The following is a 13,169-nucleotide window of genomic DNA, read 5'->3' as shown; positions in this document are numbered from 1 at the left end:
ATCACCCCTCTGCTGCACGCAGAAGGACAGCTCCACCGCCAAAGAAACGTTTTAGGTTTTAATTTTCCCCAACAGTACCTTCAGACAACATAATAACATTAAACAAGAAAACAGAACCTACAACATTTACGCGTATCTAGAGAGCTCCCCTAGCCATGGTTCCCCCCTTCCCCCACCCCAGGCAAGCAACCCCCTGCAAATCCTCCGAACACACCGACACGGAGCTCCGAGACACCCCATAACTTGTTTAACTGCACACGTTCCCCCCCTCCCACGCACCCCCACCCGCCACAACAGGCTAGACTTTTAAAACAGCATTTTTGGTTCGCCGATTGTTTTGATCATTGAATTAAGCTAAATTAGCCAAATAGCAAACCGGGTTGAATTCCCAATGACTACAACAAATGCACATCTCCGGCTTTTTATTCATTACCTTTTCTTTATTGTACACTCATTTTCTTTTCCTCTTGACAGCGATACATTTAATTGCAGGAGCATAGTTATGTGATTAGCTGTGGGTCCGTTTTACCCTCAGTGTTGCCACGCACAGGATGTCCTTACAATCAATTAAGTCTTCCTCGACTTTCATTTCTGCAACGCGCTTACAGAATGCAGATACCTATTTTCATGTTTTCCTCTTCCCCCATCCCTCCCTTTTATTCCTCTCTCTCTCTCTCTCTCACTCCCCTCTCTCTCTCTCCCCCTCTTTTTCGCCGTTGCCTCTTTACCTCCCTAAATCAAGGTGCAAAGATGCCAAAGAGTGATGAAATGAAAAGAAAGCCAATTGCTGGACTGAGGTGGGGGAGATAGCTGCTCGGAGTCCGCCTGCAACTATGGAGCAGTCAGTAATTGCTGGAGACAGGGAGAGCTGGGGGTTGGGCTGAGGTAGCCATGTATAAATAGTGTGATCTCAAATTGAAAGGCATAAATAACAGCAGGAGTGATCTAACCCTATACAGCCCATCCTCTACGTGCAAAAACAGCGTGCGGAGGACGGCCACATCTCCGACTGCAAACAAGTGGATCTCTGTGGATAAGATCACCGGGCAGCCATGGAAGAACTTACGGCTTTTGTATCCAAATCTTTTGACCAGAAAAGCAAAGAGAGCAGCAGCGGCAGTGGCAGCAGCAACAAGAAGGAGACGATCACTTACAGGGAAGTTTTGGAGAGTGGGTTGGCTCGCTCTAGGGAGCTTGGAAACTCTGACACTAACCTGCAGGACATGACCGAGAGCAGCAACCATTGCCCGGTGCATCTTTTCAAAGACCACGTAGAGAGCGACAAGGACAAACTGAAGGAGTTCAGCACGGGCAGGACGGCGGAAGGTAAGAGCGGGGCAGGGCTCTCTCCGACCCGCGACCCTCACTTGCAGCCCCGGCCCCCTCCCCGGCAGCCCCCGGCTCTTCGCAGCGGGGCTGAACCGACACCGGCCCCGGCCCCGGCTCCGGTCCCGGCGGGGGGAGAGGGCTCGCCTCCCGCATCATGCCTCCCTCCTCTGGCCGCCTCCCTCCAGCAGCGGCGGGAACATAGGCTTAGAAACACAGATGCCTGCACCATAACACGAACATAGCCGTGAAAAATAACCCGCAACTTCGGTCCTTTCCCCCCTCTCCCCATCCCCCTTCCTCCTCGGGCCGGCCCCCGTTCACATCCGAAATCGATCCCGTGCGTTAGGCATTCGCTCGCCCCGGGGAAGGGGGCAGCGCAGGACGTCAGACATTTTTGTCTGCCTGTGTATTTTTGTACGAAGAAACCTTGTCCTGGCAGTTTTAATGCCATAAGAGACCTGCTCTTCCTGTTTCCGGGCCGTCAGGATGCTGCTGCTGCTTCTTCTGGGAGAAAGCTGGATGTGGAAAAGACTCTCCCTGGACATTTTGTCTTGTTTTGGTCAGCCTGTCCTAGTCAAAGGAAGGAGCTGCCCGGGCCCGGTGAGACGGAACATCCTAGCGGAGAGAGGCACCGGCCGGCCCTGAAGCCCGGTCCCTCGGTCCGCTCCTGCCCTTCTCACCTGGGCCTGGGCAGCACCGCATCCCTCCGGCCTGCCCGGGGGCCTAGGGGAAAAATGCCATTCCTTCCTTTAGGGCAAAAAAATTAAATTAAAAACCAATTTTTAAACCAAGCCATCTAAAAATCCCTCACGCGCTCGCAGGGGAAGGAGAGAATAAAAAGGGCGGGGGGATTAGAAAGTTGAGAAAGTGTCTCTAGGCAAGTTAGACAGGTGGACCTGCCTGGGGAGCTACTGGCTAGCACGGGGTAATAAAAACCGGTTAATAGGTTAGGGAACAACAACCAGTCTTTCAGCTGTTTCCTACTGTTTGATCTTGTTTAATATAACATTGGGAGAAAGGCAGTTTAATTTACAGCCCAAAAGCTTATTTAATATCCTCCTCTTTTCCATCCACCCTCCCCAAACAGAAGGACGGGGCATAACCCCATATTCGGGTATCCATATTTCTGAGCAAACCAGCACCGCTCACCGCGGCTGATTTTCCTTCTCTAGTCGAGATTACAAAACGAGAGGGCTCAGTTTAGTGGAATCACCATTCACACAGGAGGTGGTTTAAAAAATAAATAAATAACCCCCCCCCAGGAAAATAAAAAATATATTAAAAAATATAACGCCAACAAAAGAAAAGCCACCCGTATTTGCTACTCTCCCTTTTCCCTGTGTATCGAAATTCTCGTTGTATATTTAGCTCATCTAATCTATCGAGAGGGGCTGGGGGTGGGGATGGAAGGGAGGAGTTGGAAGGAACTGAGATGGTTGTGACAGTTTAAATTCATGCCAGGTTTCAGTCTAATTCCAACTGATTCCGGCGTGTGATTTCAGTCACACCGATGTGCTAGTTAATATTTCATACCTATCACGGACATGCTGTTAGTCTCGGATCTCCGAAAGGAGACAGAGCTTTTGAACGCGCCTTGTTTTCCCTAGGCATTTGCTGGGTGAGCACCCTCGTCTTTTCATAGGGGTTCCCCTTCACAGAGAAACGTGAATAAAACGCCGTTAAGCCCAAGCGGCGAACACCTCGCTCCGGAGCCCAAACCCTTCCCAAAGTTTTTTGCAGCCAATATCCAGCCCGGAGGAACTGTTATACGGCCAGGGACAGTTTTCGGAAGTGAAAACGAGCTCTTCGGCTTGGGTTCCCGCCTTGCTTAAGCACTGATGCGGTTCAGGATGTTTTATTACGTTCAATTAACTTACGATCTGCAGTTTGTCATTTGGGTTTTGGGATGCCCCCAAGTACATAGGTTAATATATATGTGCATGCGCACAGTCGTGTGTATGTACACACACATATATACACAAATATAACACGTGTATTTGGTGAAGGAAAAAAGATTTAATTCGGAATTATCTGCAGATGTGGCTTCCGCCCCCTTCCCCTCAGCCCCACACGGCCCAGAATGTGAAGCAGGACAAAGGCGGCAGCCGGAGCAGGCTGGTCCCCGGACTCCGCCGGTGCCCGCGCTGGATGCGCTCCCGGGGATGTGCAGGGGATCCCGAGGAACCGGTTCAAGCTCCAGAGGTGCCGCTTGCTCCAGCACCGACCCTCTTTCATTAGCCGGATTTAAAAGAGGGCCGGTGAATTAGGCTGCCTGGAATTGAGGCAAAGAATGTGTGTGGGGGGAAGTAAGAAAGGTAATTTGCCAAAGCAGAATAAATCCCCTTCCAAGACAAAAAAAGAATCAACTTTTTCTCCGTTGCCTCCCCAGCCCTCCTTCCATCTGCCCAGGAGAAGCTAGCTCCGAGCCTTCTTGGGCTCCATGAGAGCTGGGATGGGGAGTGGAATCTGCTGTTTTGGAGGGGCTGGGAGTCACCCGTGGTCCTTGAGCTCGCTCCCCTCCTGCCTGCCCGTCCAGGCCCGTAGCCCCGTGGGTTTCGACCTGCCGGCAAGTATTTCAGGGAAGAAGGGATGAAGGGCAGAAGGACTGACGGTCTCCATCTCAGGCCCATGGAAAGTTTCATTTAAGAGGCAAATATTTTCACCGTGCCTTCACCATGACAGCGGTGGGGAGCTTCTCGCATAACCTTCTCTATATTACTTTGAGAGAAAACGGCAGCGGAGAACCCCCTGTCCCTCTTCTTTTCCCACCGCCTGGAAGTACCAGGGAACCGGAGGTTTTCCTACTAGCCGCTTCTCCGAGCTGCCGTGCCAACCAGCGGCACAGTTTCCTCCTCGCCCTGTAAGGAAAATGCAATTTTATCGATATATATAGTTTTGCTGATTGGGCATCAGCCAGGCAAGGCACAGCGGCTCCTTACTTCCCTCCCTTCTTTACTCTCTCCGGCCGGCAGGCGAGGTACCCCTGCCCCGCGCGGACCTGACAGCAGGGCTCAGCCCCTCCCGGTACCCCCGGGCCCCGCTCGCCCCTCCGGCCTGCCGGGCCCAGCGAGGCCCGGGGATCCCCCGTCCCGCTCGCACAGGTTGGGTTGAGCTTGGGGAAGGAGAGAGGGGAGGGAGCAGCCCCCCGTGTGCTGCGGAGAGAAACTTCGGAGAGGTGCGAGGGGAGGCTCAGTGTCGCTTTTTCCTTCCCCCTCCCGGTAGGGATCTACGAGTGCAAAGAGAAGAGGGAAGATGTAAAGTCAGAAGACGAAGATGGACAGACCAAGCTCAAACAAAGGAGAAGCAGAACCAATTTCACACTAGAGCAGCTGAATGAGCTGGAAAGACTTTTTGATGAGACTCACTATCCGGATGCCTTCATGAGGGAGGAACTAAGCCAGAGGCTGGGACTGTCTGAAGCTAGGGTTCAGGTAAGAGAAAGGCTCTGTTCCTGGAAACGTCCTCATCTCACTTCCTAACTGCCAGCGGATCCTAGCACAGTGCCCCGCTTCATCCAGAGCGGGGAGGTGAAGGCAGAGACGACACGTGTGATGGGGGAAACTGTTTGCAACTCCGCTGTACCTGTCCTGCCAAACAGTAATTCTGCTCTGGGAATGTCTGTCCGTGCCTTCCGTTTCCTAGGAAAGCGGTTTCTTTTTTCTTTTTTTTTTTTTTTTTTTATTTTGGGGTGGTGATAGCGTTGACAAGTTTCTAAAAACTGAGCAACTAGCTATTTTTTTTACAATTATTATACTTTGCCTTGCAAACGTGCCATTAACTCCCCCTTAATCCTCACTTTCTTCCCTCTCCTTCTTTCATGGGGCCGTGAAGAAAAAAGAAAAAAGCGCCCAGGAAACAATCGCTGTGAATAAGGCTAGACTGTTTGGGTGCAGAGGGACTGGATTAGCCAGAGCAGGGGGAAAGGTGCCCGCTCTGATTCGCACACAGGCACACGAATGCATGGCACCCCATCTGCTGGCGTCTCCCCTCGGCCTTCCCGCCCTGCTTCAGATACAGCTAAACACCAATTAGCCTTGGAAACCTTGAAAAAATGGTCCGGGTTGCTGCAGTTCTGAGGCCATCAGATGGGGTCTGTTTGTGTGTCTGTCGCCACATGGATTATTTTAAGATTACATTTTTAGCTTGATGTAGGGGAAAAATACCAGACCCCTCCTCCCTTAAGCCATCTAGGGAATGCCTTCCCAAAGAGATGTATGCATATATATAAAATATATATAAAAATGCAATTAATAAGATCAACCTGTGGCTCTCTGAGCAGACCCAGAGGAGGAGAAACCTGAAGGAAATCCCTCCTTGGGTTATATCCCTGTGTTTGGCCTAACAGACCCAAAACTAAACCAAAATCCAAGAAGAAAAAGCCACCAAGACAATCCTTCCTCTGAGCAAACTGCCTTCACACCCCCCGAGATAGAGATGCACATGCACTATATGTGTAGTATTTATGCATGTGCTTGTGTGGGTATGTGTGCACAGGTGGAGGAGGTCTCTGCGCTCACCTTCATCGCCAGGGCACAGTGAGAGAAGAAACCCAGTCCTAAGCTACCGTGGGGAGAGAGGCCGGCTTGTGTGTTGTTCCCCCTTCCCCCCGCCCCCCGCCAAAGCATGACCCCCCAGGAGGAGCAGGCAGGCAGGGCCCGCTCCTCCGCAGCCCTTGCCGGAGTAAAGCACTACCTCTCTTCAAACAGCTGCCTCCTGGAGGCATTTCCTGAAATAAATAGAGTAGCTAGGTTGTTTTCCTTCTTGTTTTGGTTTATTTATTTTTATTTTAAAGGCTGTTTTCTCCCTTCAGTTCTTGCCTTGCTCAGTATAAAGCGAGTAGGGCTAGGGATGGTGCCGGGCACATGCCTTAGGAAAGGTGGCTTGCAGGGGATATTGCAGGGGCTCAGCATGCTGCTGGTCCTACTTGCTCCTGGAAGATTGATCTAACCACAGCATATAAATTAATGAAAAGATTAAACTTTTGCTGAAGGGGACATCAACTCTTATGTCATCTTCCCAGATCTTCTTACTTGGGCTCTGTAATATCTTTCCAAGGCCTTGATGTACTGTTTCTATAAAAATAAATTACTTGTAATTGAATTCTGCACTCTTTCTTTCAAGTACTTTATTACTGAGCAGCACCTTAACAGGATGTTCATAGTTACAGGAAAATTGGTGCTTCAAGTGCTTGCAGATCTTAAAACAGCACACCAAGAAAAAAAAAAAAAAAAAAGGAAAAAAAGGGGAAAAGGGAAAATGGATAATTAATTAGCAAATAAGCAGAGAGTTTGATACCCATCAATACACGGAATCAGAGAAAAGAAGTGGGGAAAAGGGAAAGTTGGGTTTTTTTAATACTTTCAGAATTGTTCTCTAATTCCTATTTGAACTGCTTGTCCCTTGCTGTTAAAGGATATAGTTTCAATTTAGTGTGGAAATTTGCTGTAAATAAATTGAAGCTCCTATGGTAGCTAGTCCTTATTAACCTTTTATTTTTAGTGTTGTACTGGAAACTCATATCACCCAGCTGTCAGGGTTATAATTGAAAGTTATGAGACCATAGTGAGGAGCAGGCAGTAATTCAATTACAACAAATATCTTTGGGTTTATGGTGCAGGGCTAAATTAAATGTCATTATTCACTGTCTCTAATGGAAATCAAAAGGAAATCAGATTAGAGCATTTGTGAAAGAAATCACTGAGTGATCCTTAATGAAGAAATAACTGTCTAAAACAGTGTACTGTGCTTTACTTAGCATATTCATGACTAATTGGAATTGATCGTGAATCACACCAAGCCTGATTTATTATCGCTTAACGCAGTGGCTAATTCATCACTTTTATTCCTCATAATCTTATTTTTTCATAGCTAAAGGGAAAGGGCACTTCGTTTCCCAGATTTAAATATAATTTCTGTTTGAAAGATGTTCTGATTTGCAAGAGAAGTTGTTTAAAGGCTGCTTAAATTCCTTTTGACAATTTACACTACTTTGGCGGGGAGCGGGGGGAGGCGTGGGGAAAACACACGAGGAGATTTCCTGCAAGGATTTACAATCCAAAAAAAAAAAAAAAAAAGTACTATTGTCTCTGAAGTGAGATGATATTTTTCATGCTAAAATTTTAATATATATATACATACATATAAATCCCTAACGGCCCAGTTAAAAGGAGAAGCGCTCTATGTTGTTAATACTGGGATATTGCTCATAGGGAAAAACAGGCTGTGTCGAGCTGGGTGTTTCAGGACAGAGAGGCGGCAGCGGTGATGCGCTGGCCACAACTCCGGCAGAGAACGGAACTGGGACTGGTCTATTTGTCGGTCTGTCGGCTCGCAGTAGCCCGCCCGTCGGCTTCGCTCTCTTCCCTAGCCACCCCAGGCAGACAAAATGGTGCTCCAAATCCGAGAAGGCCAATTCCTATTTAAGAAAATCACTGAGGTACCCGAGGTAATTAATGCCTTTGGAAGCCTTTCTTTGCACTAATTACTCCGTTGTAAATGACCATCATTAAGGCAATTGAAGAAAGCTTGAAGGGAAAATTTGATGTAGGAAGTGCAGTTAGTATTAATTAACCGTATGAGCTCTTGGCAAGTGCAACAACATCAAAGGTTGTAGGTGTTTACTCAGCTACAAGATTTTATCAGCGGTGAAAGTCAATGTTTGTCCATATTCGGTAGATTTTGGTGTAAAGATAAGGGCCCGCAAAATATTTTGGTCAGTGCCTCTGACAATCGTTTGGGGAGAGCCTCGAAACCGAGCACGTCAGAAGGGGAAGAGTAAGAAGGGTCTGGAATACCCCCGGAAAAGAGGCAGGGGAGGCGCAGCGGTCTGCTCTATGCTAGTTGCAATAGGAACGGCTGGAGCTGGGACAGGATAGGAATTGTTGGATTGCAGGCAGTTCCCGGGCATAAGCGCTTCTTTACTCCCAGCCTGCAAAGATGGTCCTCTTGTCTGTCCAGAAGGCTGCAGAAGAGGGGTTTGCTTGCTTTTAACGTTTGGGGAGCGAGGAATGCTTTAGACCTTTCTGCTAAGATTCGGTATCTAGCATCTTCTCGGAAAGCTTCACCATCCCTAAATCCAGACCGGGAGAGGGCAGACGGTCCAGTCCCTTAGGACCAGACCCGGCGCTCGACATGGCCCCCGGCGGTCTGTACCCGGGATGTCCGAGGTGTCACTGGAAAGGGACCGAGGGTCCCACCCAGCCTGCGGGTGGGATTATTTTGCGTGTTTGTAGGGGAGGACCCTCGCTCCGGGCGGGTGGCATAAACAAGGACCTCCACTGCCCGCCCGGGAAGGAAAAGGGGGCACGGAGGTCTAGGTGCGAAGCGACCGGCTCCAGGTGCCTCGGGTGCGAGGGCAATCCTCACTTTTTAGGTTCAGCTCTTGCTGAGAAACCACACTAGAGAACAGGACCCTTCCCCCATCCCTCCCCTCGAAAAAAAAGCCAGCCCCACCGCAGCACATAGACGGGCTCACCCCTCTGGGCTGAGCTCCGAGGGGAGACCTCAGCAAAATTGTGGGGAGCCCCTCGCTGCCTCTTCCTCTCCCCCTGAGAGAGCCCTCTCTCAGAAGCTGCCTAGTCTGCCTTCATATATTTCTGTTGTTTTGTTTTTGTTTGCGTTTTTTTTTTTTTCACAGGTCTGGTTCCAGAATAGGAGAGCAAAGTGTCGAAAGCAGGAAAACCAGATGCACAAAGGTGGGTCGGGGCTACAGGCCGCAGGGAGGGGATAGCCGAAGAGCCCTGGGCGCATTCGCCGCTCACCCGTCCCCGTCTCTCCCCTCAGGTGTGATCTTGGGAACCGCCAGCCATCTAGACGCCTGCAGAGTGGCCCCCTACGTGAATATGGGAGCCCTAAGGATGCCTTTCCAACAGGTAGTAATCTCCGGGTTTATTTTTCTTTTTCCCGGCAAGCTCCGACCCTCTTTCCTTCGCACGGGAGGAAGCCGGACACGTTTACAAGTGCCATTTATATACAAGTTGGCACGTATTAAACTCGGGCTGTAAAGCTTCGTGAAGGAGCGCCCGCCCGCCTGCTTGTCGGGAGCTCAGCGCCCCTCGGGCCCGGCGACGGGGACGAGAGGAGGGGGCACGGCTCTGGGAGGCGCCGCCGGTGCTAAGCCCTCCTCTCCCGCTGCCGCCTGCCGTGGGCTGGCACTCAGCCTTGGGGCCTCCCGCACTCGTCGCAGAGCCCGGCTGGCCTCCCGGGGTAGGGGAGTGCCGGGGGACCCCATGGGGACGGACTGGCCTGGTCCTGAACCGTCCAGGTGGGCTTCGGCGCCAGAGCGGGCTTCGGGAGGAAGGTCTCCCACTCGAGGGGCGAAGAGAACAAACTGTGCAGACCCTTGCGTTGCCGCTCTCCCCCTCCTTCTCCGGCGGGCTGCCGAGGCCTCTCCGGACGGCAGCGGCGCCGCTACGGGGCCCGGGCCCCCCGGGGGGAGGCCGCTGGGGGAAAACCGGACGAGGGGGGTGAAATTCCGTCCCGCTTGCAGCCACCGCTTGTATCTCTCCTTCTTCTTCTTCTTCTTTTTTTTTTTTTTGGTCAATTAATCGAGGAATCGATTTTCCCAGCCCAAAGGGACCCTCCACCACCTTCTCGGTTTCAGAGACACGTGGAGCTGACAGATTAATTGTATTGATTTTTTTTTTAAGACATATTTGGATCAAAATAATTAAATACATAAATAAATCCCCCCCCCCCCTTTCCCCCCACAACTCCTCCCCGAACCTATCCAGAGCTGAAATCTCTTAGTCAACCCCACGTGTTTGTGTAGGTCGAGCAAGCTCCAAAGCAAACACCACCCCGCTGTACAGGGGACCCGTGGCCAAAGAGTTTTTAGCAAGGTATAAACAAACATCCCTCAAAAAAACATTATTCATATATTTATATACATATATATTTATATACATATATATTAGCTATTATATATATTAGCTCTTTAGCTTTTATAGATGCATAAATTAGGTATTACATATATAGGCTATTTAGCTTATATATATATATATTTAGCTTTTTTATGTATATATATATATATATATATATAAAATTATCTATTTAGCACTTGGCGCCAGTGCGTTGGGCCGTGTTTAACGTCTATATGTTAAGTTTATTTTACTTTTCACCCTCGCGGAGGATGAGGTCCGTCTCCGCGCCCCGCGTTCAGAGGTTTGCGGGGGGCTGCGCTGACCGCTGGCTCCGGGGAGGGCCGTGGCACGGTGCGTGTGTGTCGGTGCTGTCCGGTGCGGGTGCCGCGGCGGTGGCTGACTTCGTGTCTCTGCCGCCGCTCCCCGTCCCCGTTCCTCTCCCCCCCCCCCCCCCCCCCCCCGCAGGTCCAGGCCCAGCTGCAGCTGGAGGGCGTGGCCCACGCGCACCCGCACCTGCACCCTCACCTGGCGGCCCACGCTCCCTACCTGATGTTCCCGCCGCCGCCGTTCGGGCTGCCCATCGCCTCGCTGGCGGAGTCCGCTTCCGCCGCCGCCGTGGTGGCCGCCGCCGCCAAGAGCAACAGCAAGAACTCCAGCATCGCCGACCTGCGGCTGAAGGCCCGGAAGCACGCCGAGGCCCTGGGGCTCTGACACGCTTCACACCAGACCCCCCCTATGCCATACCACACCATATCCCCACCTCACCCCGGGGCGGGCGGGCGTGTGTGTGACCCGTACGGACCGCCGCTCTGACCCCGCTCATCCTCCTCTTCCTCCTCCCCGGGCCGCCCTGCCGCCTTCTCGTTATTATTTTGTTTTGTTTTTATTCCTTTCCCCGTTCCCAAGGTCTGCGAGCGCTCGGCGGCAGCCACCCCTCATCTCACACCTTTCCTCCCGCACCCTTCCTCCGCTTTCCTCGCCCTCCATCCCGATCCCCAGCCCCAACAGGGACTTGTCGGCCCGGGGCGAACCGGGCGAAGAAGGGAGGCCCCGGCGGCCGTTGGAAGCCGTTGGCGGCCGTTGACGCTCAGCGCGCGCGCGCGGGTGGCGGCGCGGTTGAGGACTCGCACCCATGAGTCAGAGACTCCGCCGAGGATAAAGTAGGTGTGAGGAGAGAAAAGAGAGAGAGAAAAGAGAGTTAAAAAGTCACCCCAAAAGGGAAAAAAACTGCAAAACCAAACCCCAAACCCCCCAAAAGGAAAGGAAACGATCTCTAAATTATGTTAATCTGTGAACACTGGGGACGCTTTGGAATTCTTTTTGACCCTGGCAAAAGTGATCGCTCCAGCATAAACGTCACCTGCTGCTGTCAGTTTTGCTACTACCTTGTGCATGTGTCAAACGAAACACGTTTTGAAGATCAGAAATATATTAGAACTAAGCTAAACAACAGAAAAAAAAAACAACAAACCAACAAATAGTAATAATAATAAATAATAAATCCTTGGGGCTGGTCTCCATTAAAGATGACATTTCTTTGTTGCCAACAGTATTATTTCACTGCCATGAATCTCTTCCATCACTGAGGAGCTGCTGCAGCAGAACTGGTTTGAATTTAAATGTGGAATTTCAGATCTGAGGCAAGGCAGGTTTTTTTTTTTTTTTTTGGTTTTACGTTTTTCTTTTCTTTCCTTAAAAAAAAAAAAAAAAAAAAGGAAAAGCAGCAATAACAAAAAAAATGTGCGTCTCAAATGGCTATGTCCTTTGAAAGGAGGAAAAGAGAGACTAGAATTTGCTAATTGTTAGTGGTCACTTGAAAGATGGGAACAATAAGAAATGCACCTGTTTTGCCAGAATCATCTGAACTCGATGAGCTGTGTTGTGCCATAGAAACAGGTCAAGTTTTCATTTTGTTATTTTCATTTTTTTCTTTTCCAAAATGTCTGGATCTTTCAATCAAAATCTTTCTGTTTTTACAGGACGTAGAAAGAATGACTTGTACAACAAAGATGGACATACGGTTTTAAGGCATAATACTGATGCAGCGTTAATTTTAGTGAAATGCAATTAAGTGCAGTAAAGTGCAATACTGTAAATATTATAGATTAAAAAAATAAATAGCCGTACTTATTCTGTTAAAAACCAATTCCGCAAGAACCATGAATTAAGTCCTTTATGCTCAGACTGGTGCTTTGCAGCTCCTTGCCAAAACGACTATCCGAGTCTTCTATGAATGGATAAAGTTATATGTATCGCATATGGGAAGAGGTAGATTTCTAGCCATGATTTCTAGTCGAGTTAATGTGCCATATTTCTGGGAAGTAAACTGAACAGTCTGTATGACACTTTCACAATCAGTTTAAGTCAAAGAATCCAAACCAAAACTAAAGAAACAACTCGCAAAAGTATTTTGTAGAGGTGGACAAGTTCAATATTTGGCCATTTTAATTTTTGCGTGTGGTTTAGACCCCAAATCTTAAGCTAATGCTTAAGCAAAGTAGCTGCCATAAATCCAGAAAGCATGGGGAGTAGGGAAATCCTTTAAATTACATTACCAAAGTGTCTGGGTTTACTGACCCCCCCCCATGTTTTACTTTTTATGGTATTCACTTCAAATTAGTACATTATGTGTTTTCTGTCTTAATTTTTGGTGGGAAGAAGGAAGTGCAAATACTGGCCTTGTCTACATCTAACAGGATAGCTACTTGTTGCTTTTGTTACCAAGGCCTGTGCTGATGGAAGGTTATCCTCTCAATAATACTGCTCTTAAGCCTGCTTTTTATGTCTCATTTAGCAATCCATTACTAGTTTTGGCTTTTGCTGATATTTATCAAATCCAAATATTACTGTAAGACAAAAATCCATGCTGTAGAAAAATTTTAGACACTTTTGTTGTTTCTCCTTCAAGTTTTAATATTTTCTAGCAAGCATAATTTCTGGAATGTCAAAGTTGTGCCATTTCCCTTCTATTTATTATGT

The 13,169-nt window shown here is 49.2% G+C and overlaps 1 protein-coding gene across 1 annotated transcript; it reads left to right on the top strand.

The window, feature by feature from the left end:
- The first annotated feature begins 1,052 nt into the window (after nt 1-1,052).
- Nucleotides 1,053-10,901, top strand: SHOX (SHOX homeobox). The gene is made up of 5 exons (XM_065675747.1): nt 1,053-1,326; nt 4,552-4,760; nt 8,966-9,023; nt 9,112-9,200; nt 10,656-10,901. Exons 1-5 carry the CDS (start codon nt 1,053-1,055, stop codon nt 10,899-10,901), a joined length of 876 nt encoding a protein of 291 aa, XP_065531819.1.
- The last annotated feature ends 2,268 nt before the right edge of the window (nt 10,902-13,169 follow it).

This window comes from Lathamus discolor, chromosome 4 (genome assembly GCF_037157495.1).
Source record: "Lathamus discolor isolate bLatDis1 chromosome 4, bLatDis1.hap1, whole genome shotgun sequence".
Taxonomy (NCBI): Eukaryota; Metazoa; Chordata; class Aves; order Psittaciformes; family Psittacidae; genus Lathamus; species Lathamus discolor.
Note: the sequence above shows the minus strand (reverse complement) of the source record. Positions and strands in the feature narration are given on the sequence as shown.